Source organism: Rhamphochromis sp. 'chilingali', assembly GCF_963969265.1.
Source record: "Rhamphochromis sp. 'chilingali' genome assembly, chromosome: 4".
Lineage (NCBI taxonomy): Eukaryota > Metazoa > Chordata > Actinopteri > Cichliformes > Cichlidae > Rhamphochromis > Rhamphochromis sp. 'chilingali'.
The window spans coordinates 23552575-23577928 of NC_137948.1; the positions used below are offsets into that span (position 1 = coordinate 23552575).

Genomic DNA, 25354 nt, shown 5'->3' on the forward strand with positions numbered 1-25354 from the left:
TGACAGCTGGACCGCTCTGCGCCTTCAGCGGAGAGGAGAGACAACTATCCGATATCCGACTCCTCTTTAAGGTGAGTGTAGAAGAGCGCTTGTTTTCCCACTGCATGAATGCAAGTTGCGGCATATTTATAATACAGTGGCAGACCGGGAGCTGCTCCCATATACAGTAAAATCTACAGCGTAAGGCTGTGTAACACTGGCAACGTGTCTCCTACTGTGGGAACGTCGAAGCTTTATTTATTTATTTATTTATTGGGGTGGTGGGTGTAGGGTCGGTAGGTTGTTATCGCAGGGAAACACAGGACCAAGGATCAGGTCAACAAATCCCGTTCAATAAAGGAGGATGTATGCCCTCTTCATGAACCCGACAGCAAAGATGGGCGCTTATGTACACGTATAGGCCTATACAGGCATCACATGGTGTCAGAGAGGGTTGCAATAAACACATGTGGCCACTGAAACGTTAGAATATATGATGACACTGTTGATGTTACCAACATTGACTTCAGGATGAAATTAATGTCCTGAAATCAACGTTGTTTCAGCATGTATTTCATATTGGCTATGTCACTTTTACAATAGCATTTACCAATAATATACTATTTAAAATAATAACTTATTCGCCTGTGTATAGACATGCAAATGAGGGATCTTGCACAAGTCACGATTCATTTATTTGTGTTTTGATTTTTTTTATGCATGTATGGATGTAGCTTTAAAATTAAATGTTATGTCTTTTTAAAATGTACAACCACGGAGTTATTTACTACTTTCCTTCTGTAGCCATTCATTGTAATTTCATACTATATTCATAAGAAATTAAGCTATTCCAGAGACATGAAAGGAGTAAAGTCGGATCATATAAGTAAGATACAAGAAAGTGTCTTTGGATTGTTGTTTATTTTATCTTATATCTGTATTTTATTTCGTGTTTAAGATTAAAAACAATCATAGTTTTTGAGAATTCCATAATAAAATATTTTCTCAGTATTTAAAATATTACACCTTTCCCCCCCCCCCTCCTCGGTCCTCAGACTTTGTCCAGTAGCATTCAATGTTGGGCAGCACATGGCTGAGGCTGCCTTGTGGCTGACAATGCTTTCCACAAACCGCTCAGGAGGTGCGTGGGGATGAAATGGTTGGAGCCCATGGCCAGACCAACTCACTATCTCCCTCATCCCAACATGTCCAACTGCAGCAAGTCTCCCCCCAACTCTGGAGAAGGTAGTTCACAGGATTCATCTGGCGTCTGACCAAATCAGTCATTTGCATTAGTGATGTAATGAACACTGTATCCAAGATCAACAGAATTTTCAAGCAGGGCCTCCATTACAGTATGCAATAAATATTATTGCTATAGGTATACTGGAGTTTAGCTGCAACTGCATTTAAATGGACAGAAATCTGGGTGGTGGTGTGTTTTGAGTTGACACTAGTTGTTTCTTTTTCAAAGTTTCATTTATAACACCACCACCAAAAAATACAATAAAATAAAATATCTATTATAATATACTATATTTAAACCTACTGAGCACCAACTATAAGTACATGGGACAAAGGCAGATGAACAAAGTATAAGGAGATAAGAATGTGTATGGTGCTAAATTGATCTAGTATTTTGTTAATTACTGATTACCTATTAAAAAGTATGGCTTAGAGTTGCATCATTACTTGGTAATAAGAACAAAAAGTAAGTCAAAAGTTGATTTGTGTAGAGAGAATAACTTTGGGAAGTTCTAATTTAAAAAGTTATTCTTTTCCTTTAGCTGCAGGCAATAATTCCATGGCATGGGTGAAGATGTTCAAAAAACCTGGAGGAGGCCTGAAGAAATCCTACCAGCCTGGGAGCATGCTGTCCCTCGCACTCACCAAAGGCCTGCTGAATGAGCCCGGCCAGAATAGCTGCTTCTTAAACAGCGCTGTTCAGGTGTGCACCATGTTTTAAATAGGTTTAGATTTCTGGGTAACTCTAACACTCTTTTTTAGATTATGTCCTTGTGTGAACACATGTGTGTGGTTGATTGGACCCCCGCAGGTGCTTTGGCAGCTGGACATTTTCAGGAGAAGTCTGAGGCAGCTCTCAGGTCACTTTTGTCTCGGTGATGCCTGCATTTTTTGCGCTTTAAAGGTACATTTAGTGTTAATTCATTAAGTCATTCTTCTTTTTTTTAAATTAGTTTTGTCCAGGATTAAATTCTTGTCTGATCATACATGCAATATCTGCATCGCAAACTAATAATTAATTATGCAACTAATTATGTCTTTTTCAGAGTATATTCAGCCAGTTTCAGCAGAGCAGAGAGCGGGTGCTTCCCTCCGACAGCTTGCGTAACGCCCTTGCTGAAACTTTTAAGGATGAGCAACGCTTCCAGCTTGGGCTGATGGATGATGCTGCTGAGTGCTTTGTATGTTGACACCGTGCCTTTTGCTTTACAATCAAAAATAATCTTCAGCTCGCCTTTCCACACTAACTGAGTGTTACAGAGTATTACTGTGTTACTGAAGAAAAGAAAGAAGAAATAGGAACATTAAAAGACTGCACAAATGTTGGTACATGATCACCATAGTTACGTTTTTGAGGAGTATTAAATACACGCTTACGTGAAGTGTTACTCAGTGGTTCTCATTTACTGCGTCAACTTTTGTGTTTACAATTACGCACCTGTGCTGTGTTCTTTGTTTTGATCGTTGCCTCTGTATCTCCTCTCACACATAATAGGAGAACATCTTGGAGCGAATTCATTTACACATAGTTTCAGACACGGCGACTGATTCATGCTCATCCAAATCCTGCATCACCCATCAGAAGTTTGCAATGATGCTTTATGAACAAGTGAGTAATCTTGTAAAAAACCACTATGTGTTATTAAAAAAAAAACTACACAATAGCGTTGTCTTGTGCAAAAGAAGGGCATAATTTTAAGTTGGTCAGTTTTTTCAATTAATAAATTGAAATAATAAAAAGAGTCATATAGCTGGTTGCTTGTTAGAAATATGCATCTAACACGCTAGACTGTAAACTTGAAACAGTAGAATAATGCACAGCCTTTGTTTTGCAGTTCGTGTGTCGCTGTTGTGGTGCATCTTCAGACCCACACCCATTCACAGAATTAGTACATTATGTCTCCACTACTGCTTTATGGTAAGTACTCGATTGATAAAAAATATTGATATTGGTTGATTAAAAATTAAAAAAATCAGGCCAAAGCAGTAAACCCAATTTAAATGTCAAAATACTACCAATGCTAAAATAACTATGGTGGTTACTAGTTTTAATCAAGTCATCACATTACAAATCCAAGGCTGGTTATTATCAGCAGGTCTATTGTGGTTTATTGTAGTCACAATTTTTAGTTCAAATATGTGCAAGATTGTTTCTGACTTTTTTCACCTGCACCTGACAAAAAAGAAATTCCAGCGTATTATTATCCTTCAGTGGGCTGGTTTCAGTCATTATGCAAATGTACTGTTTATAAGATTGTGGAAACCTGCAGTCAGCTGAGACTGAAGAAGTCACTTGGATGAGTGACAAAACGTTTCTCCCACAAAACGCTATGTCCAGATGAACAGAATCAACTTTTGGAGATCCAGCGTATTATCTCTAAATTGAAACTTATTTTTTTTCATATGTTTTCAATATTTTGAATTAGTGAGTCTCAGACCTAACCATAATTTCAAATTATTAAGTTGAAATTTAAAGACAATAACCAAAAAGTTTGACTTTGACAGCCAAAAAGAAGCATTTCAGTGGCAGAAACAAACTTCCATCAATTTTTCACACAATCTTAATGATGTGAGAAATCAATAATAGTGTCTTTGCTAGAGTTGGATGTCTCAAAACTGGTCTTGAGACCGGTCTCGAGACCACTTTAACGTGGTCTTGGACTGGTCTTGTCTTGGTCTTGACGTACTTTGGTCTCGGTCTTGTGTTGGTCTCTCGGGAGATTTGGAGTCAACAGTATCCATGACACACAACGTAACGTTTGATAACGTGTCACGCGCAAAAGTATCAGCTCTAAGAGCCGTGCTTAGAGAGTGCTTTGTAGTGAATCAGAAGAGTCGACTCCCATTGAGCAAGAGCCGGCTCCTCACTTAATTTCCTTTCGCTGCTCAGCTCTCACACAGTGGCTCAGCTATGCTCCAAGACTAGACTAGACTAGACTTGGCTGTAGCTCAGGTGGCAGAGCAGGTCAGCCACTAATCAGAAGGTCGGTGGTTCGATCCCAGGCTGCCTCCTGGCTGCATGCCAAATATCCTTGGGCAAGATACTAACCCCATGTTTGCCTACTGGTGGTGGTCAGAGGGCCCGATGGCGCCAGTGTCCAGCAGCCTCGCCTCTGTCAGTGCGCCCCAGGGCAGCTGTGGCTACAATGTAGCTTGCCATTGCCTGTGTGTGAATGGGTGAATGACTGAATGTAGTGTAAAGCGCTTTGGGGTCCTTAGGGACTGAGTAAAGCGCTATACAAATGCAGGCCATTTACCATTTGGATTCATTTATTTCCAAGCTAGCGTTATTAAATTGAAATTAATAGATTATAAATGTTTTTGTGCTTTTAAATCATTATGGAACAAAACGTGATGGATAGAAGACATATAGCAATAAAGGTTGAACAGCTTTGCTCACTCATATTGCCACATTAATTTTAAAAGATAGTGAGGTGAAAAGCTGAACGGCTTAAAATTGTTATTTATTAAAGTAATAGTTGTTTAGAAAATGAATTTGCTTCTTTTCCACCAATGGGGGAATAAGTGCATAAAAACGTATAGATATCGACATCTGCATTAACTTGATATTAGCTAAATTTCAAACATTGCCCAAGAATTTTTACAATCAGTTTATCCCTGTTTGAAATTTTCTGTGTTAATCTTTTTGTTTCTTAAGAACCCCAAAATGGATGCTAAATAACACCCTGCTAATTATATACACCTAGTGAATGAATATATACACCTAGTGGCCACAACTCTAATGCTGGCCACTACAAACTGTTGTACCATAAAGATAAAAAATGTTTAGTAGTGACTGATCTTGTCTAAAATCAGTACTAATATACTAATGATAACAAAACTGAATATGTCTTGATCCATATTTGCTTTACTCACTTTCAGAGGTTGGTGAAGCTCCCATTTCAACAACATTAAATATTAAACAGTTATCATAACTGTTAACTTAACCAACGTACACATTAATGTTAGCTGTTTAACTATTAGCAATCCCCCAATAACCACTAAGGCAGCAGCTAGCGGCTGTGGTTAAAGATAAAACAGCAATATTCATGTGGGAGCGAGGAAGCGAACCTTATCAGTCCTGCCTATGTTTATTATTAATAGGCAACCTTAATTATCAGGATAACACTAAAAACGAATTTGACAAAAAATCACAAATTGAAACTGAGAGAAGTCTACATCAGTTACATAGAAACATTGGCAGCCTACCTTACAAAGCCCCCCTGATCAGCAGTATATAGTGCCGTCACCTGAAGCACAGCACTACTTCAGACAATTTAAAAATATGTTTTTTCCTTTTTTGCACTACCAACGAAAGTCTTAAAATATCTGTAATTTTTATCCTCATATATTTTTGTCCTGTTTCAGACAACCTAAGAATAGTGTTGTCATTGATTAATTTTGTATTTCTTTTTAATGGTAAAAAAGTGGTATCCAGTATTTTGCTGGCTATTGCTATGAAGTTTGAAATTCCAATATCGTAACGACCTCAACATTTTCCAGTCCAGTCCAGTGTCACCTACTATGGTTGCTATTGTGATTTCCTTTGTATATTTAACCTTCACTTTGTGTGTTAAAAAACAAAACACCTTCATAAACAGTTTAATGGAAAGATATTTTTACATTCTCTTTCTACTCTATGTAAGTATGAGATGTGTGTACATTCATGCAGGATTTGTGAATTTTTGAATTGTTTGCAGAGTCAATTACTCTTTCAGAGATGTATTAGATGCTTTGTTACCTGCTAAATAATTGCACAGTTTGCACAGTTTTTTAATGGAAAAGTGTTTTTATATTTCTTTAAAGGTGTCCAGCGGGGATTTTTAGCTGTAGTCTGTTATTATTATTGGATTTTATCAGTAGGTGTTTCCTGGGCTTTGCACACTCTACCTTACAAAGACAAAAAATAATAAAAATGCACAACCTCAATAATAAATAGCATAAATTATTATTATTATCTGCTTAAATTTATATCAGATTTATTGTTTGGATCATATTTTCTGATTCACACTTTTTTTTAATGTTACACATCGAATGGGAACAAAATATTAGTTGATGCATTTTCTGTTTTTGCACCCAGCCAACAGGTTGATCGCATGTTGGGGAAGAGCGAGCGGCTAAGGTCAGACATGTTTGGAGAGTTGCTGCAGGCAGCAAACAACACAGGTGACCTCCGAAGCTGCCCGGTATGTTCCATATTTGCTGTCACTTTTCCTTTTCCTCTGGTAATATTTCTTAGAAAATCGGTGGCTCACTACCTTTTCCCTGTTTTGCTATTTAGTAAGAACATCTGTCTGAATTTAACCTTTAGCAAATGCTGATTTGTTTGACGCAGCTATAAATGAATAATTTAGGCATTCAGTTTAACAGTTAGTATGATACTTTAAAATGGACACAAAAATGACTGTTGCAACTGTGCAGAGTACACTCTGTGCTTTCTGCTGCGACACTGCACTTGAAGCGACCGGAAGGAGACGATGCCAGACTAGTGTTAGGATATAAATAGCGGTAAGGGCTTATCCACTGTTTTTCTCTCATCTGTATTTGCTACCGCTGTCTTCTTTTCAGTGTGCATCAGTTAAGGCACAGTGCTGTGTTCCCTTAAACCCGTACTCTTCCCATGCTCTCTGGCTGCTTTATGCCTTTGCAATATTCTGATGATGATATTTAAGTCACTTTAATTTCCTTTCAGTTTATTTCATCTTTTTGTTTATACCTCAAAAAGACACAACCTATGACTCTGACATTTGGGGAAATTTGCTTAAAAGAAGTTAGTAAGAAAAGTTCACGTTTGCTTTTTTTAAATCTGTGTTTCCAACAGTGAGATTGGTTCAGTGAGAGTTATATAAGCAGAACAGCTAGCCTCAATCAAATTGTAAAACAATTCAAAACTTTCAACCACATTGTAAGTGTTTTATTTACACACGGTCATTTCATTGTTTTATTGTGCGTCTTGTTTATTCATTGTTGTCTTGTTTATTTAATGCCTTTATTACTTTGAGTGAAGAACTTTGCCATTTTCCTTACCAGTGTCTGCTTCTTTGTTTTTATTGGTTGTTGTTTTAAAGTATTTTGCAAATTCGGTAAAGTGTTTTATAAACAACTTTATCACTAAAAAACTAATTACAAAACATCCAACAGAGTGGGTTTTTCTCAGAGTTAGAAAAGACAGCATATTTGCCTAAACTAGTAGCCCATTAGAAAGGCACATTTCCCATTACTGCATAACTTAAAGGCAAACATAATTTTTTTTTTCAAATAGAAAGATTATATAGTTTTACTGGACTTTACTGGACAATTAAAAATTGCTATGCCCAGTTGTTTTTATCCTTAAATGCATTATTTGTTATGCAGAGTAACTGTGGTCAGAGCATCAAGATCCGTCGCGTCCTAATGAACTGTCCAGAGATTGTGACGATTGGATTTGTATGGGACGCCGAGCAGTCTGATCTTACAGATGATGTTATTAAGTCCCTTAGCCCCCGTTTGAACCTGTGTGGGGTAAGACCAAGTGAAAGGCTGAATTGAGTCACCAGTAACCTGATAACAAATGGAATTCCATTAGATTATTATAGATAAAAAACATTGTACTTTTTGCACTTTTGTCCAGTGTGTTAAAAGACTTGTTACAAATGTACATATCGAAAGATATTTGTCAATTTTATCATTTAATATCATATATATGAAGGTCAGCATGCTGTAATCTTTAAACTGGCCACGGAAGTCACACAAATAACTGATATTTTCATAGGATTTAGAATCTGGCACAAAACCATCAAACTTCAATTTGATCTCTTTCAGCTTTTCAACCGAGTCACTGATGAAAATGCTAAACGGAGTGAGCTACATCTGGTGGGGATGATCTGTTTTGCGAGTAAACATTACTCAGCTTTTGCCTATCACACCAAATCTTCAAAGTGGATGTTTTTCGACGATGCTACTGTGAAAGAGGTTAGGATGTCTGCCATTAATCCGCCTTACCCCTTTTCAAAAGTGTATTACCTACTACTGTGTTACATGCTCTAACTCAGTTATTTTCACCTTTTTTTCAGATTGGGTCCAAATGGAAAGATGTTGCTTCTAAATGTATTAGAGGACATTTCCAGCCGCTTCTTTTATTTTACACCAACCCCGAGGGAAGTCCTGTATCTAATGAAGATGCACCAAGGCAGACCACCATGTGTCCCCGCTACAAAGCCCAAGTAAACGGTGACATGAACGGTAAGACAGCCTTCCACTTATTATAACTTCTCAAAAAACAAAACAAAACACCCAGCTCACCCCTGCAGGCGGTTTATGCTTCAAGCTCGGGTCCTCTACCAGAGGCCTGGGAGCTTGAGGGTCCTGCGCAGTATCTTAGCTGTTCCCAGGACTGTGCTCTTCTGGACAGAGATCTCCGATGTTGTTCCCGGGATCTGCTGGAGCCACTCGCCTAGCTTGGGAGTCACCGCACCTAGTGCTCCGATTACCACGGGGACCACCGTTACCTTCACCCTCCACATCTTCTTGAGCTCTTCTCTGAGCCCTTGGTATTTCTCCAGCTTCTCGTGTTCCTTCTTCCTGATATTGCTGTCATTCGGAACCGCTACATCGATCACTACGGCCGTCTTCTTCTGTTTGTCTACCACCACTATGTCCGGTTGGTTAGCCACCACCATTTTGTCCGTCTGTATCTGGAAGTCCCACAAGATCTTAGCTCGGTCATTCTCCACCACCCTTGGGGGCATCTCCCATTTTGACCTCGGGACTTCCAGGCCATACTCGGCACAGATGTTCCTGTACACTATGCCGGTCACTTGGTTATGGCGTTCCATGTATGCCTTGCCTGCTAGCATCTTGCACCCTGATGTTATGTGGTGGATTGTCTCTGGGGCATCTTTACACAGCCTGCACCTGGGGTCTTGCTTGGTGTGATAGACCCCAGCCTCAATGGATCTTGTACTCAGAGCTTGTTCTTGTGCTGCCATGATTAGTGCCTCTGTGCTGTCTTTCAGTCCAGCTTTGTCCAGCCACTGGTAGGATTTCTGGATATCAGCCACCTTCTCTATCTGCCGGTGGTACATACCGTGCAGGGGCCTGTCCTTCCATGATGGTTCCTCGTCTCCCTCCTCTTTCTTGGGTTTTTGCTGCCTGAGGTATTCACTGAGCACTCAGTCAGTTGGGGCCATCATAAGCTGATCTACAATACGGCAGCAGTCTATAAGTTGAACAGCCACAAGGAGCAGTACCCTCCATGGAGAAGGAGGCTAGAGGGCAAGATCAAAGTAGTACGGAGGGAGGTTAGCCAACTAACTGAGTTGGAGAAAGGTGCGACAAAGAAGGTGCATAAAAAATACAGCAAGCTGTCCATACCTGAGGCCTTGGAAACTGCCAAGCAAAGACTCACAGCCTTGGCCAGCCGCTTGAGGAGGTACACCAGAGAGATAGAAGGCAGGAGAATAAACCAGCTTTTCTCCACAGAACCAGCAAAGGTGTACTCTCAGTGGCAAGGGAACAATAAGAGAACAGCACCACCAAGGCTGGAGACGGAGCAATACTGGAAGAGCATATGGGAGAAGGACGCAACCCATAACGGCAATGCTCAGTGGCTAGTGGATCTGAGGGCAGACCATAGCAACCTCCCTGAACAGGGTCCAGTAACCATCACAGTGGCAGACATCCAAGCAAGGGTCTCTAGTATGAAGAGTTGGACCAGGCCACAACATGGTTCACGCCTACTGGCTGAAGAAGCTGACTGCACTCCACGAGCGTCTGGCAGCACAAATGAACCAGCTGCTAGTTGACGAGAGAGAATGGCTAACCGAAGGTCGGACGGTCCTGATCCCCAAGGACCCCAAGAAGGGACCGGTCCCCTCCAACTACCGACCAATAACCTGCCTCAGTACTACATGGAAGCTCCTGTCAGGCATCATATCGGCTAAGATGAACAGGCACATGGGTCAATACATGAGCGGGACACAGAAAGGAATTGGCAAGAATACCAGAGGCGCAAAACAGTTACAAGTACCTGGGGATCCCGCAGGCGAATGGGAACCATGAAGAGGCAGCTAGGAAAGCTGCAACCACCAAGTACCTGCAGAGGGTCAGGCAAGTCCTGTGGAGTCAGCTGAACTGTAAGAACAAGATCCGGGCTATCAACACGTACGCCCTCCCCGTTATCAGGTACCCAGCTGGTATAATAAGTTGGCCAAAGGAGGAGATAGAAGCCACTGACATAAAGACAAGAAAGCTCCTTACCATGTATGGAGGGTTTCACCCCAAGTCCAGCACCCTGAGGCTGTACGCTAAGCGGAAGGAAGGGGGCCGGGGACTGGTGAGTGTCAGCACCACAGTCCAGGATGAGACAAAAGATAACTTCTCATATATATATATATATATATGCGTATATTTAATATATACACACATATATATAAAGGCGATAATCCACAATATATATCAGGTGTGATGTCTTTTTACTGTGAACTATATTTTCCCACTCTAAACATGTTCAACTCTGCCTCAGAAATGCTTGTATTTATGGTTTGAATAGTATAGACCTACTTTCTGTTCATTCCTTCATTTTTCTACATCAAGATCGTTTGGTTATACATTAATGCCAAAAATCAGTTATCCTGCATTTACTAACTTGAGAAAGTAAATAATGTATTAATGATTATTGGATTGTTGGCAAATACTGTCAATAAATCCATGAGATTAAATAATGGCCTACCCCGAGTCAGATTAGGGATAATCTACAGTTAAGTCCTGATTACTACCTGTAATTATTCAAAGCATTAAATGTTTATGTTTTACTTCCTCAAGTGCAAAACTGCTGTTTACATAAAAAGACAAATAAAAGAAAATTCACAGTGAGCAGCACTTCTGTGGGACAAATTGCCCTGTTGATATCAGAGGTCAGAGGACTGTTTCAAGCTAACAGGAAGACATTAGTCGATGAAATAATCACAAATTTCATCCAAGGCAGAAAAGTATCTAAAAATCTAAGAACAGGAGCTCAAGGGTTCAGTTTGCGCAGGCTCACCAAAATTGGACATTTTGCCTGATCTAACGAGTCTTGATTTTGGCTGCAACATTCAGATGGTAGGCTCAGAATTTGATGTAAATGACATGAAAGCAGTGAACCATCATTGTGGTGGTGTAATAGTGTAGGGGATATTATGTGGCACACTTTTTGGACCCCTTAGCACCAAATGTACCCATCACTGTACCCATCCTCTTATGGCTACCTCCGCTACATTCCATGTCCCAAAGCTCAAATCACTGAAAACTGGCTTCTTGAACAGTAAATTAAGTTCACTATACTCAAATGGCCTCCACAGTCACCAGATCTCAATCTAGTAAAGCACAGGAGATTCATGATAAATGACCATAAAACTTTTTGTGACTTCAGATTGGACATACAAACTTTCCAAAAAGGAATGGTGGTTTTACTGAAACACTAGTGTGAAAAGAATGAGGTAATATTAGGCAGCTAATATCTGGATGAGTCTTAACTGATTCTTCACACTATAAAATGGGGTATGTGAAATTTCACACATGTGCGCACACATTCACAAACTCAAATGTTCTCTCATATAGCATAGAGTGAAGTTAATTCCCACTCACACAGGAGACAACAATTCATGGCTCTGACTTCTGATTGTGTAAAGATGCCTCCATATCAACTCTATCTGATTAATGTAATAAGTGCCTAATACATGCTGTGGAGTGGGATGCACAGTTTTTTTTGTATAAACAAGAGGAGAAAGAATAGAAAAATTGTGGGATCCTGACACTTGATGTGATCTGTGTATATTTTAGCATCTTGTATTTTATCAGTGATATTCAAATGCCAGTGTGAGGCTATTTTTTTAAAGTAAGGTAACACATATGTAACTCTATAATAGTGGACCCTGGATTATTTAAAAAAAAACAATGATTCATGTTATTACATTTACAAATGCCTTAACTACGGTAACTGCAGTAGCTTGCTAACAGACAGCTAACATTAGCGTTCTAAAAGCTACCTGGACATACAGCAAGGAGTAAAATAATCCTCTGACATAGTAATACATAATAATTTTAGCCAGCTAAAGGAATTTTGTTTCTTTGAATTTTGCTTTAGTTACATAATGTTGGGCTCAGTGTTCTTTTCAGAGTAAGATGCAGTGTGCTCTCTCTGTTAGCTTAGATTAAAAAAGTACTGTGTGTTTTTTACTGTGTGCGTATGATTTATCTAAGCAAACCTTACACTTACACAATGAGTTTTGTGCAACAATAGGGTTTAGTGTCCACCAGGCTGCAATCACAGAGATTATCCTTGGCTTGTCCGGGAACTTAAAGTGAAATGAAGCTGCGACATAAGAGAGCATGATAGGGATCAGAATGCTGATCCATTCCAATTTGTCTAGTAATTTCTTTTCCAAAAAGCCCAGTCTGTTTCAGCATTTGAATTGTCTTTGTGAAAGTATCATCAGGTAAAATTTAACAGTATGACAATAGTATGACAGTGGTGATTTCAGTCAATCACAAATTACAGTTATGGTTTCCGTCAGGGTGATGCCGTTAAACCTCAGGCGGAAAGATTGTCCTCTATGTGCTGGCTTGAACTTGACATGAGGATGATGCCTCTGTTGCACGCAGATTACCACCCACGCCTTGCTCCCTAATCCCCGCTCCTGTGGCCAAACGCACTCATGCCCCTGCTCCACAGTTCTCACTCCTCCCCTGGACATTTCTGACATTTGCCTCCATTAATTTCTAAGCTTGGGGTTTTGGCAATGGCACCTTTCCTGTTTAGATGGATTGTTTTGCTTTAATGTGGAGCCCAGATACTTTGGCATGGGACAGGATTTTTGTTTTTATGACATTCAAAGTAAGTCGTTGATGCATTTGCTTCACACTCAGATGGCTCAGTTTTTTATTTATTATCCTTTCATTGAATGTAATCATATTTTGCCTGTTGTCCTGTTAATTTGATGTGCAGTTTTTAGGAGTGAGTTTTCAGTCCTGTACAGTACTTTATGCTCATTCAAACTAAAGCAGCAAACCAAGAAATGTTTTGTGGTTTAATGCTTTCGTTACAAATTTGCTCTATCATTTCAAGACACAAGATAAAATTTGCTTTATTAAATTAAACAGCACTTTGCTGCATATACTGTTTAGTATGCTTGGAACAGTCGATGTCCTTCAATGCCAACATTGGGCTGCATGAACAGTATATGACAGTTTACTCACTGCTCTTACTCACCACTTTTGTAACATCCAGCTTTGCATACACACAGCATTATGCAATATTTCACCTCATGTTTCAGATAATCCTCACAATATTTCCTTCACTGCCATATAAATATTTGTAGTGTAATAATTGTATTATGTTTTAATGTAGATCTTATAATAAAAGGCAAGGCAAGGCAAGTTTATTTGTATAGCACTATTCAACAACAAGGTGGTTCAAAGTGCTTTACAGAGACATTAGAAACAAAAACAAATAAAAAGCATGATTTAAAATTGATTAAAACAAGCAAACAAACAAACAAACTAAATAACAAACAAACAAACAAACAAACAAAACAGTATGTAAAATCAAAACAGATAAAATCAGAGCAATAGATAAAATCAGTAGTTAAAATGTAAGTTTTGAAGTTTAAGCTTAAAAGTGTGGATTTGGTGCTTTATTCAAATGCAGCTGAGAATAGGTGAGTCTTCAACCTGGATTTAAATAAACTGAGTGTTTCAGCTGATCTGAGGCTTTCTGGGAGTTTGTTCCAGATATAAGGAGCATAAAAGCTGAATGCAGCTTCTCCGTTTTTACTTTTTAAAAAGTAAAAATGAAACCTCTGCTTAAAGCGCAGTACACATACAAAGAAAGAGACAGTGCTGCAAAAAGCAAAGTAACTAAGAGAAGAGCTGAGTTACAAAAGTAAAAGACAGTGGAAGGTGATCATGGTCATTAAAAAGCCAGATGTTCACAGTTCACATCAGCACTGTTTCTCACAGTGACCCGTTTGCTACAAAAGGCAAAGAAACACCACAGGGTGGGCAGCCATGGCAGCAATTGTGTATTTTACCAAAGTTAATGATGCAGCATATGTTCCTTGTTTTGTCTCTTTCCCCGTTGGCAAGAAGCAACGGCAGAATGGTGCATCTACTGTGTACTTTATATGGACTATGATTTAATAATGAAAGTAGCCCTTCTAACATTTTCTCATGCAATACCGTTTACTTGATTCATAACTAATTCTTATAAGTATATGGCACAGGAAAAAATGCAAAAGGAGTCACTCTAAGAGTAAATCATAGCCCATGGATGAATTTACAGCCACTAATTTTGCAAACAGATTAACACTGCTGTCTTATCATGAGATTCAGGGTGTAACAAGACCACAAGGCAACCAGTTTTTGCTTAACCAGACAAAGTTTCCAATTGCTGTTGAATAAGTGTTTGCACAGGATTTCACATCTTATGGATCAAAAAATGATATTGAGGTTTTGTGAGATTCATGACTGCTAACTACGTCATGTTGACTTGTCTGCCCACTTTGGACATGTGACAGTCATGATGACGATCATAGATTAAGTGAATAGCCCAGAGGGCTAAATCATGCAGGCCTAAAAACTGGTCCTAGCAACCATGTGTATTTCCTGAGTAATTGGCAAAAACCTCTTTAAGATTGCTTTGGTTACCCATAGTTTGCATTGAGCACACTGACACACCGGCAGATGTTCCCCGGCTACTCTTCGAGCTGTATTGAAACATTTGCTTTCAAAATCAATGTTGCATCTTCTGGAACATGTAGACTGCAGTAGATTAGTAGATTGTGAGTGCTTGCAGACAATGCAGACATTTTCCACAGGCGACTGTAGCCATTTGGTAACAATCAAACCACTGACAAGCAGCACTCTCTTGCGACCAGTTTCACCTAGTAATAGCCGACAAAATCCAGAAACCACTTGCTAACCAGTTCCGGGATTTACACTTTTCTCCCGCTGTCGGTGGTTGTTTTACAACCAATATGGACGTTCGATCAATGTGACCATGATGTCAAATGAGAAACATCTGTAGTCACTGGCCACTGGCTACATCCCCAGCGTCCTGGCAGAAATAAAAAGATAGAGTACATTACTCAAAGTTAGAATGCACATTTGAGTGTGTGCTCTTATTGTCTCTTTGCCAAAATATTTGTGATGCTGGAGAGTTGTGGTTACGTCATACATAATGTTGGTCAAAAGCACAATAATGTCTTTTGTATAGACTGTAGTCTTGAGTTAAAATATATACAAATCTTTAGAGTTTTTCATTTTACTTGTTATTTCTTTCTTTCTTTCTTTTCTTAAATTTGGGCCATGGGAACTAACCCTGCTAAAGGTAGTTTATGGCTCAAAGTAAATATTTAGCACTCATTTAGTTGTTCGAGAGCCAGAAATATTCCAAATTCTTTGTCAAAAACAGTATAATTTCTGTGTTGTAGAGAAACCACAGTCCTGTCATTTGATTAATTTATTTTCCCCAACAGTAAAACATCCTCTTGGCAGTCCTAACAAATTTCAGGAAACTTTCATGGAGAATTTGCAGAGGCCAGGTGAAACATCAAAAAAAGACAGAGGTCATCGAAGAACTGAACCATCACAAAACAAAGGTAGAGGGCTGTGTGCATATAGCACATGTTCTCTAGTTATAAGGGTAGCAGTGTAAATCTGGGAGGAGAAAGACAAATTTGCAGACTGCATGGGCTCTACATGCGATATTCTGCAAATAATCTGTGTTCACTGTTCTTAGATATGACGCATGCAAGACCTTCATCTCCACCAGAGAATGGTCCAGGGCCTCCTGTGGAAAAATCAAAAAGCTATCCACGTAATGAGAAGCCGTCAAACCATTCAAGCAGAGGATCTCAGGAGCCACATGGACAGTCCTTTAGTGCACAGAGTGGTGGACATAGTCGGAAAACTAATAATTTCCCAGGTCACAATGACCAGGATGGCACCCATGACCAATGGGAAAAAGATGGGAGTGGAGGAAGTCGCAATAAGTCTAAGTGTACTTGGAGACCTATTCGGGAGGTGTTAAATGTGGACACGGTATTGAATGAACTAGAGCAGCGGCGTCAGCAGCAACATGACAGCCCGCGGTGTAGTAAGCCTCCATCACACGAGAGGGTGCACCCAGAACAAAACCGAGATCGCGAGCGGGAATATGTCCGAACCAGAGAGGATCGGAAACAGAAATGTTTAATGACAATTTATGAGGACGAGCAGCGGCTTGAGACTGAGAGCCACAGCTCTGTAGAGTCAGAAAGCCGAGCAAATTACCAGAGGGGCAGCAAACTAAAGGGGGGCCCAAAGACTCTTCTACGTAGTGATACCTGGACCATTCAAAGGACAGAGTCTGGCTATGAGAGCAGTGATAGACTCAGCAGTGGCTCCACCAATCCTGATTCTCCTGGGGTCGATGGCTTTGCTGTTAAAGACCAGAGATCAACAGCGGAGGTACCGCTGCAAAGGTAAGACTCAGCTGATGACTATGACAGATACTGTCATTTTAATTTTACCTGCGGCAAATCGCCAGCATGCTGTGTTCATAAATAGTTTATTTAATAGGCAACATCATAAGATCTCTAGAAATAGAGTAAGATTTAAGTGAATCTTTTGTTATGAATTTTCTCATTAAAATAGTACATGTGACAAAAGGACATTTTGATGACCCAGAACACTTTGGCCCAGAAATCACATTTTCAGATATCTTTTTCTAAAAGCACCAATAAGCCTGTGTTAACAATGACAAAAAATAGTTTTGTATATGTTCAAAATGTATTTTAAGGCCTATCTTTTCCTGGAAAACCAAAAGAGGTTTATGACTCATCCTGCACTGTGAAATGTGTACTATGTGTGAATCTAAGAAGACAATTTCTTCTTGATTCAGCTCGTTACCATGGCATTAATACACTATGGATAAAAACCTTCATTAATAAACATGTTGAGAATATGTCAAGTTCTTGTCAATGACAATAACTAGCATTTCTATTTGCGTTACAATGTAAACAGAAAAAAACAAACAAACTTGTGTTGTCCATCTTTTTAGCTTATGTGTTTTAAAAATGCTGCTCTGCACATTTTAGTTTCATAGTCACGCGCACTCTTGTTTTCCTTTTGCGACTATGGTTATTTTAAGAGAGCTGGATATATTCTGCCACTTGCTAATTTTTTCCACTTATCCACTGGTCACGTTTTGTGTTGTGGACAAAAAAGCTTTTTCTCCATAGACTGAGATGGACTCCGCTCACTGCAGTGTACCTGGACTGAGTCCAGCTGGAGTAGGTCTGGCTAAATCCATTTGGATCCACAGTGAGCGCCATAATTATAAAAGGGACACCTTAAAAACCTTTGATAGGACACAGGATATTTTTCCATTATTTTTTTATTCTCTGACATTTTATATTTATAAAAGTTTCCCAGAAGCTAAAAAAGGGAGGTTTATTTTAATACTCTATTCCCATGTACACTTTAAAGGGTGAGTGTGTGGAGGACGCCAGCAGCAGACACAGAAATGCACATATATCTACAATACATAAGCAGACCTGGAAGCTATAAAACAGTTTTGGCTGTATATTTAACAAGGAATTATTAATCACTGAAAGCCATATTTGAGTGGTTTTCAGTCTAAATCTTGTTCAGATGGCACTTTTCATTACTCAGTATGTTTTGATTGGTTGTTTTGTGTGTGTGTGGAGAAGCAGTCACACTGTGAGAATTTGGTCCTAAATTTGTTTGTGTTCACCAAGGCTCCAAATCACCCATCAGTTAATGACTTTATTTGACATGAATATTGATTGTTTAAAGGTCACATTCAACCCAAAATTGAATGGTTAAAAAGGACTTTAAAGTTTAAAAAGAAATGCATGTGTAAATGCTCTCTAAATTTGCAGTCTGTACACGGAGATATTAAAATATGAACGTGCCTCATGCAAGTAAAAGCAAACTATTAAAAAACTTGTATTTAAGTATGTAATTATATTGAGTAAAAGGTATTTAAGGTAGGAAATCATCTGTTTTTTGTAAATTAATATTATGAAAAATTTAATAAAATTTCTCCATAATTGTTCAATTTGCAGTTTGTAAGTCTTTGTCAGTGAGTATGGTTTATAAACAGAGAGTACCGATACACACAGGTACATTTTAGGGAGGATTCATAATATAATAAGCACCTTTAGGAATAATAATTATTTAATAAAAACTGCATTTTTTTACAGCCTATTGAGTACTGCATTTAGTCACTATCATATTACAAAGGTATCCTTGAAATATCATGAATGTTATTGATGATGGTACTCATCAAAGCATTATTTTTGTAATGGTCTGAAGGAATGTAGCAATTAATAATCAGTTTTAACTTGGTAATAACGATAGATATTTTCAGTGGTTGGTTATTTACCTTAGATGTCTTTTGAAAATAAAAATACTTTAAATGAAAGAGTACCATGGACTACTACTGTTTTCAGCCTTTTTATGCACATTTTTGTCATTTTGTTGAACAATATATGGTATAGCTAGAGAACTACATGAAAGTTTGAATGTAATGTAAGAATTAAAAGCAATCATACGTTTTTACAGGCTCGACAATATATTGGGTCAACTAGACAAGATTCAAAACAACTGTTATACAGTCAATTCCATCTAAAGTCAATTCTAGTCATTAGAGTCTCAGTAGACCTTGAATATGTCTTTGGTGCTGCCATACTACTGGTATTATCTGGATTGATGTGCAGTATTTATTGCCAGAAAAAGAGTAAAAGTTTGATGCTTCAGGGTTTTTTTTATGCTGGCTCTGTATTAAACTTGGAAACACACTCAGTTGCTGTCTTTTATTTTCAGCCAGCAGCACCAAAAAGGAGGCGATGCAAAATCTAGTATAATGTCCTCACCTCCACACAATGGTAAGTTCCACGATTTTATAGGCTTCCTGAGGTTTTCGTGGCACAGTAAAATAATTAGCTGGTAATAAATGTAGTGTGTGAAGTAACCACAGCGCAGTGCGTAATTGTAACCTGCTATTAGTAATTTTCAGTTTTTGGTAAAATGTTAACATGCATGTACTTGTATGTAACAGCCTTATTCTATGTAACAAGTCCACTTTATATAACAGGTATGCATGGAAACATACGTTGTGGGTGGATGTAATTATCCCTCCACAAACAAAGTCATATCTGCTTTAAAAACACGATGTGGATGTTTTAAATGTAGATTTTGCCATAAAAGAAGCAAAAAAAGGATAACATGTAAAAAAAAAAAAAATTAAAGTAATATAATGTGACGTTTGAAACAGGACTTTGGTCTCAGTTATATGTTTTAAAATATTTGCAATACTTACATGAAAAGATTTACAAGGAAAAAAGAAACTTAGATTAGATCTTTCAAAAGTTCATCTTTCTTTCTTTCTTTCTTTCTTTAACCGAATTTCCCAGAGGAACCCACCCGAGGGATTAATAAAGTTCTATCTTCTTCAACCTGTCTTGTATAGGCTATGTTGAGTTTGGACTGGCTTATTTAACCTCTTCACCCAGTCAGTCCTGCACAGGCATTAATCTGATGATAATCCCACAAAGCTTGTTCAGATAGCACAGCTGGACGTGGCTGCCGGCATTGTCATAAATATCTTTCTGTTGCATGCTGTACTTAGGAGTGTGCTGCACTCAATACTTAATCAAGGCTATGTGCATTCAGAGCCAGTGTTTCCAACCAACAGCTAGAGCTTTTATCCTTGCATGGACCTCTCCAGGGCAACAGCGAAGAAAAAAATAACACATCTATTTTTAAAGGGAAGGAATTCAGCACCACACTGCCTCTTGCTGCGCTGGTGCATGGAGGGAGCTTGCTGACTGATTCATCCAGCTGTGTGAAAGTCTTGTGAGATTAACTTGCTGCTGCTGCCACCTTGTGTCCTGAGAGGGCAACAGCCTTGATGTCAGACAGATGATTTTCTCCCAGCTGCCTTCTTAGTTTAGACTTTTGATTAGCCTGTGATTTTCCATGTCTTACTATTTGTTTTGCTCTTCTTGTGTAATAATAGTAATAATAAACCTTATAAAAAGATGGATTTATCTTTTTTGGATGTTTCCTGTTTTATTCAGTTTACTGCTTTGTTTTGATCCTGTTTTTTTGTTTTGTTTTGTTTTATAGGCAAACATCAACCCAAACCTCAGGGAAAGAACCATGATCAAGTTTCACATTCACATCAAAAGAGCAGTCCATGTTCGAGGTTGTTTCTTGTTGTTTCTCTTGAATTACATAAAAATGGCTTTAGTTTTTAAAAAATAGTTCAAGTTGATGGACTTAATCCACCTGTATATATAGGGATGACTTGCACTGTGGTTATAGTGTGTAATGGGTCATATTGGATAAATTAACAAATCGCATAATTAGTATAAACTGAGAACACAGACAGAGAGCTAAATGAAATGGAAGAGGAGACCTAAAGGATGGAGCCAGAAAGTCAACACTGTGATTCTAAAACTCAGTTTACCTCTGGAAACTTGTTATGTTCCTACAATCAATGCCCTCCACATCAAAAATAGATGTGTGCATAACTACTAGAAGAGATTTTTGTAGCACTGCTGTCATGGAAACTTTAGTTTCTCCTCCCCAAACTTCAGCTGACAAAAAAAGCAAACCAGACCAGATGCTGAGCTTCCTTCCTGAACATTTCTGGACATTTCATTCATTGAAAATCAGTGATACCTGAGAAAAAGTACAGTTGTATAATATATCTTTAAAAAAATACATGTGACATGTCAGAGTAGTTTGGATTACGGTGATTAGGCCAGCCAGCAAGTTGTAGATCTTGGATGTTTGAAAAGTTGTCGGAAACTTGCGCTGCTTCAGTTTGCACCCCAAAATGTGTTGTTTTGCACAAATCCAAGTTATTACACTGAAATGTAATATAGCAATAATATATAGCAAAATGCTTTAAGACAATATACATGAATTTTAAGTTTTTACATCTTAATTAATTTCCTCTTTTTCTGTAGACGGAAATCAAAGTACACGTCTAGTACCTCCAGAAAAGCAGGGTCTTCTGAGAGGATCTCGTCTGGCTCGGACAGCAGGCAGAGTGAGCAGCAGGAGATGACAAACTGTAGAGGGCACACTGGAGAAAGTACAAACCTGAGGCACATTACAAAAACCAGCAGCTCAGAATGGAACAGCTCTGATGATCTTGCTCTCTCTGAGTCAGAGGATAGAGAAAGCACTTACCTCTCCAGTAACAGTGAGGCCACAGCCTCTGATTCTCAGTGTCCCCATATAAGCCTGCCATACCACCCTCCCAGCAATGTGACGGCAGAACCTCTTCAACTGAACAGCCAGCGTCAGCTTGGTACAACAGGGTTGCCTCACCTTCGACCCAGCCAACGGACTCCTCACCAAGGGGAAACAGGCCACCCAGTGTTTCGTCCCAGGATGCTCCAAGAACCTTTTCCATCAAGTCCTCGTCTTTCGTCTACATCTTACGTCAGTCCTCACAGAAAGCCCGACATGTCGGGCCTCCGAACCTTCTCAGATGCAAGCTCCAAGTCAGGGTCTGACCCAGAAAGGAGTACCCCATCATCGTGTGAAAGCGAGGAAAGAGCAGCTGGATGCAGGATGGAACAGGCAGTGCCTGCTCAAGAGGTTTCTCTGACAACATACTTCAATGTGGATAACTGCATGACGGAAACATACCGTCTCAAGTACCACAACCAGAGGCCTCTTGTCCTCTCTGCCACGGTGCCACGGACAACGGTTGCAAGTGAGCGGAGAGATAACAGTGATACACATTCACAAGATGTGCCAAAAGCCAGACCGGAAACAAGTAAGCCTCCAAACAAAACCAGTAAGTTACTGGAAAGGACAAAATGACAATATCGTATTGTTTTCTTTGTTGCTGTGTCAGTGACACGTGACTGTTGTAAAAACAAGGTTTTTTTTTAAAGGAAACTCTTTTTTTTTCCTTCACAGGCCATAATAGCAATAAACCCACTGCAAAATGGAACCCAGTGACAGCCAAAGGACTGGATGAACGTGGTTTTTTATGAGTGTAACTTGGTAAGTTTTGTTTACATGGATGGGCAGTATTAACTGGATGCCAAAGAGTTTACAGAATGGAAATATGTCAGGAAGCCACGGCACCTCCAAACCGAGACGAACTTATTTATGCAAGCCTGTCACATAAATAAAACCTATTTCTAAATGCTGTTGTGTATGACTTGACGGATTATCAACGTTCACGTGTATCTTCATTTGTTTTGTAGCGTTGCTGCACGAAGATTTCGTTTCAACAAAACCCTGTTTTCAGTTTGCACTAAGAAGTTTTTTTAGGGTTAGATCGTTCTTTTTTATCACCGTATGTCTGTTTTAAAATATTTGTATTTTAGTGCACATATTTTATTTGTGCACTAGTGCTGCAGAAATTAAACTATACAAATATATTTAGGGTAAGGCAAAAGAGATTAAGGTGAATCACAGATGATGTGCTGTGGTCTGTATGGTAAAAGAATTGAGTGTGATCACAAATAAGAGCATGCTATCATGAAAAGATATGCTAAAGATACATTATCTGATTATGATGTCATTCTACACAACATAATAACATCAAAGGTTGGCCTCATCGATAGCAGGTTAAAGGCAGTTAATCTAATTACCCCTGTCAAAGGAGTAAGATCGGAAAAGTATTCATGATTTCTGAGCACCTTACGAGTTTTATGCACATTTTGGAGGCTTTAGGTCACCAGAGGACAGACACCGTAACAGTGACTCTTATTTATTTACTGAGGTGTTCTAAGTGTTATCAGTTATCAGTTATTTTACAACATTATTCTGTTAATGAATGACTGTGGGCTGCCCCATACCAGTCAGTCTTTTGATGTAAAAAAAAGAAAAAAAGTGTACTGGAAAAGATGATCGATTGTTCATTTACTTGAGAAAACCACCCACAGTAAAGGTCAATTTTATGTCATCCTTGAGAAAAAAAAGTGTAACTTGTTTTATTGGTTGGTTTTATTGGCAATGTCACAGGGCAGCCTTCAGGCTATTTAGTAACCGCCATACACAGTCGTGCAACCTTTTTGTGTTTTCTTGTCTTCAGTGCTGATTCTTGTAACCTTTTTTTTGTAATTCCCAGTGATGTCAAAACCATTTTTCCCCAGTCTTCCTCTTAAAGTAGGCAGATTTAAATGCAGGTCTGTATTTCCAGGTATTTTCATAATAATGCCAATGTAATTGATATAACTGACATAACTATTAACCATACTACTTAACATAACACACAAGTATCCTTGTTCATAGTAAGACTAATATTCTGAAACCTGCATGTGGCCTTTACAGAGTCATACTAGCTGTTTGTACAGCCTGAGCATGAGCATGATAATCCTGGACTGACTCCAGCAAACATAACATTCTGTTTGATTTTATTCAATTGTAATAAAACAAAGTCATCAAATAGCAATTTGTAACCTTTTAAACACTTGAATGTTCTCTTGCTCACACTAGAATACATAATATTATGTTATGCTTACATTTTTGAATCTAAATGTATAATGCAAACAATGTGTTGGAAAACAAACTGTCAGAGGCATACTATGCATTCACTTTAAAAAATAATTACTTTAAGAGCAGGTTTTGGTGTTTTTAGATCCTTTTTTTTTTATATGCACATTTTTCAAATCTCAATATATATATATTTTTTTCAACTCACTAGATTGCCAAGTCTCTTTATAACCATCATGCCATATACACATATTTTTTTTCACCTTACATTTTTATCACATCAACCTTTGTCCAGGTATTTACTCCTACTGAACACATTTAGCTGTGTATGTATGCCGTGTTTGACCCGACAGACATTTGAAATTTGTGTTGGTCATTTCGTTTTTTTGGGTGTTTCTACTTGTATTTGTCATGGTTTACTTACACTGTTTAAATATAAGAAAAACAAGACTTGGACTTCACAGGCAGTCCAGTCTATCGCTCACTGATACAGTACACGATGATATACACTAGACTGCCTTTAAACAACTTGATTGTGCTGTAGTAATTATAAATCCCTGCTATTTTTTGAAGACTTCCTATATATTTAATGGAAAAAGTAACTAATAACTAAATTACCGATAAACTGAAGCTCAGTCCACGAATAATAACCAGATTACCTTAACGTTGATTCACATGTGAAGTGTTTTTTCTTCATAATGATTGTGGGTTTGTTTTTTTTTCCTTCATCTTAAAAAACTCTTCTCTTTTCCTCACAAGTTTAATTTTACATTCTGAACATTGTGTCTTCAGTTGTATCAACAGTGCCTTGACACTTTCAGTGAATTCATTTTTTGTTGTTGTTTTGTTCTTTGTTGGTGAACCACATTTAGAGAATAAAAATGATGAATGAAGGGAAATAGACGATGTTGCGATTAAATTTGGAGCAGGCAATGCTACCGGTGACGTATTTGACACTCCTGTATGTGAAAATGTTATTTATAGGTTGGATTGGGGTTCTTAGTGGCTCCTTCAGGCTTCGATGTAACAATCACAGCTGCAGGCAGCAAACTCAGCAGTTCAAAAACTATTCCCTCTGTTAAACTAACAGTACTTAATCCAATTGTGCAAATACGATTATGTCTTGCATTCACAGTTTGTAGTCTTCAGTTAAAGTTTGAATTTGCTCTCGAGGCCTGCTTGATGAGACTGGTTTTCTCCTGTGTCACTTAAAGTCACAGTTGGCATTGCATCGATCTGTTTCTTTTATTTCGGGCTACCCGTACAGTGGAGCAACCTAATTACGCTGTAAAACCACAAAACAAAAGAAAGCTTTCTGCATGATCTTATCATGTCACTGATCTTATCAGTTATAAGAAGTTATAAGATGACGATGCCTGATAAGTAGCCTCGGGATGCCTCCCTGAATCCTGCCGTCTGCTTGGTTTTGGTCCTGTGCATTTGGTCTGCTGAGTTGATTTATTGACATTACAGTAAATGCTTCATGTCAGTTTAAAGAAACATGTGAAACCTGTCTACACTTTATATTTTTGTAGATAATATATATTTATTTTTATTCATTGTTGAATAAAGTTTCAATTATTGTATCACTACTAAATTAGCCACTTGACCGTGTGTTTGTGTGTGTGTGTGT

At 38.6% G+C, this 25354-nt stretch overlaps 1 protein-coding gene across 1 annotated transcript; it reads left to right on the top strand.

Annotated features, from left to right (window-relative positions):
* usp53b (ubiquitin specific peptidase 53b) lies at positions 1 to 25229 on the top strand. The gene is made up of 18 exons (XM_080880945.1): positions 1 to 71; positions 1035 to 1224; positions 1767 to 1927; positions 2036 to 2128; positions 2271 to 2405; positions 2720 to 2833; positions 3060 to 3142; positions 6305 to 6410; positions 7579 to 7725; positions 8026 to 8175; positions 8277 to 8445; positions 15720 to 15842; positions 15983 to 16706; positions 19075 to 19136; positions 20380 to 20458; positions 21228 to 22069; positions 22195 to 22281; positions 23357 to 25229. The coding sequence occupies exons 2-17, from the start codon at positions 1131 to 1133 to the stop codon at positions 22269 to 22271; spliced, it is 3159 nt and encodes a 1052-aa protein (XP_080737071.1). The 5' UTR covers positions 1 to 71; positions 1035 to 1130; the 3' UTR covers positions 22272 to 22281; positions 23357 to 25229.
* Positions 25230 to 25354: the final 125 nt, after the last annotated feature.

What these genes read in the sequence shown, in the direction of transcription:
- usp53b (XM_080880945.1), top strand. Translation starts at nt 1,131, where the DNA reads ATGAAATGGTTGGAGCCCATGGCCAGACCAACTCACTATCTCCCTCAT. An exon ending in GTCTCCACTACTGCTTTATG is followed by an intron (nt 3,143 to 6,304) that starts GTAAGTACTCGA and finishes TTTTGCACCCAG; the next exon opens with CCAACAGGTTGATCGCATGT. An exon ending in GTGACCTCCGAAGCTGCCCG is followed by an intron (nt 6,411 to 7,578) that starts GTATGTTCCATA and finishes TTTGTTATGCAG; the next exon opens with AGTAACTGTGGTCAGAGCAT.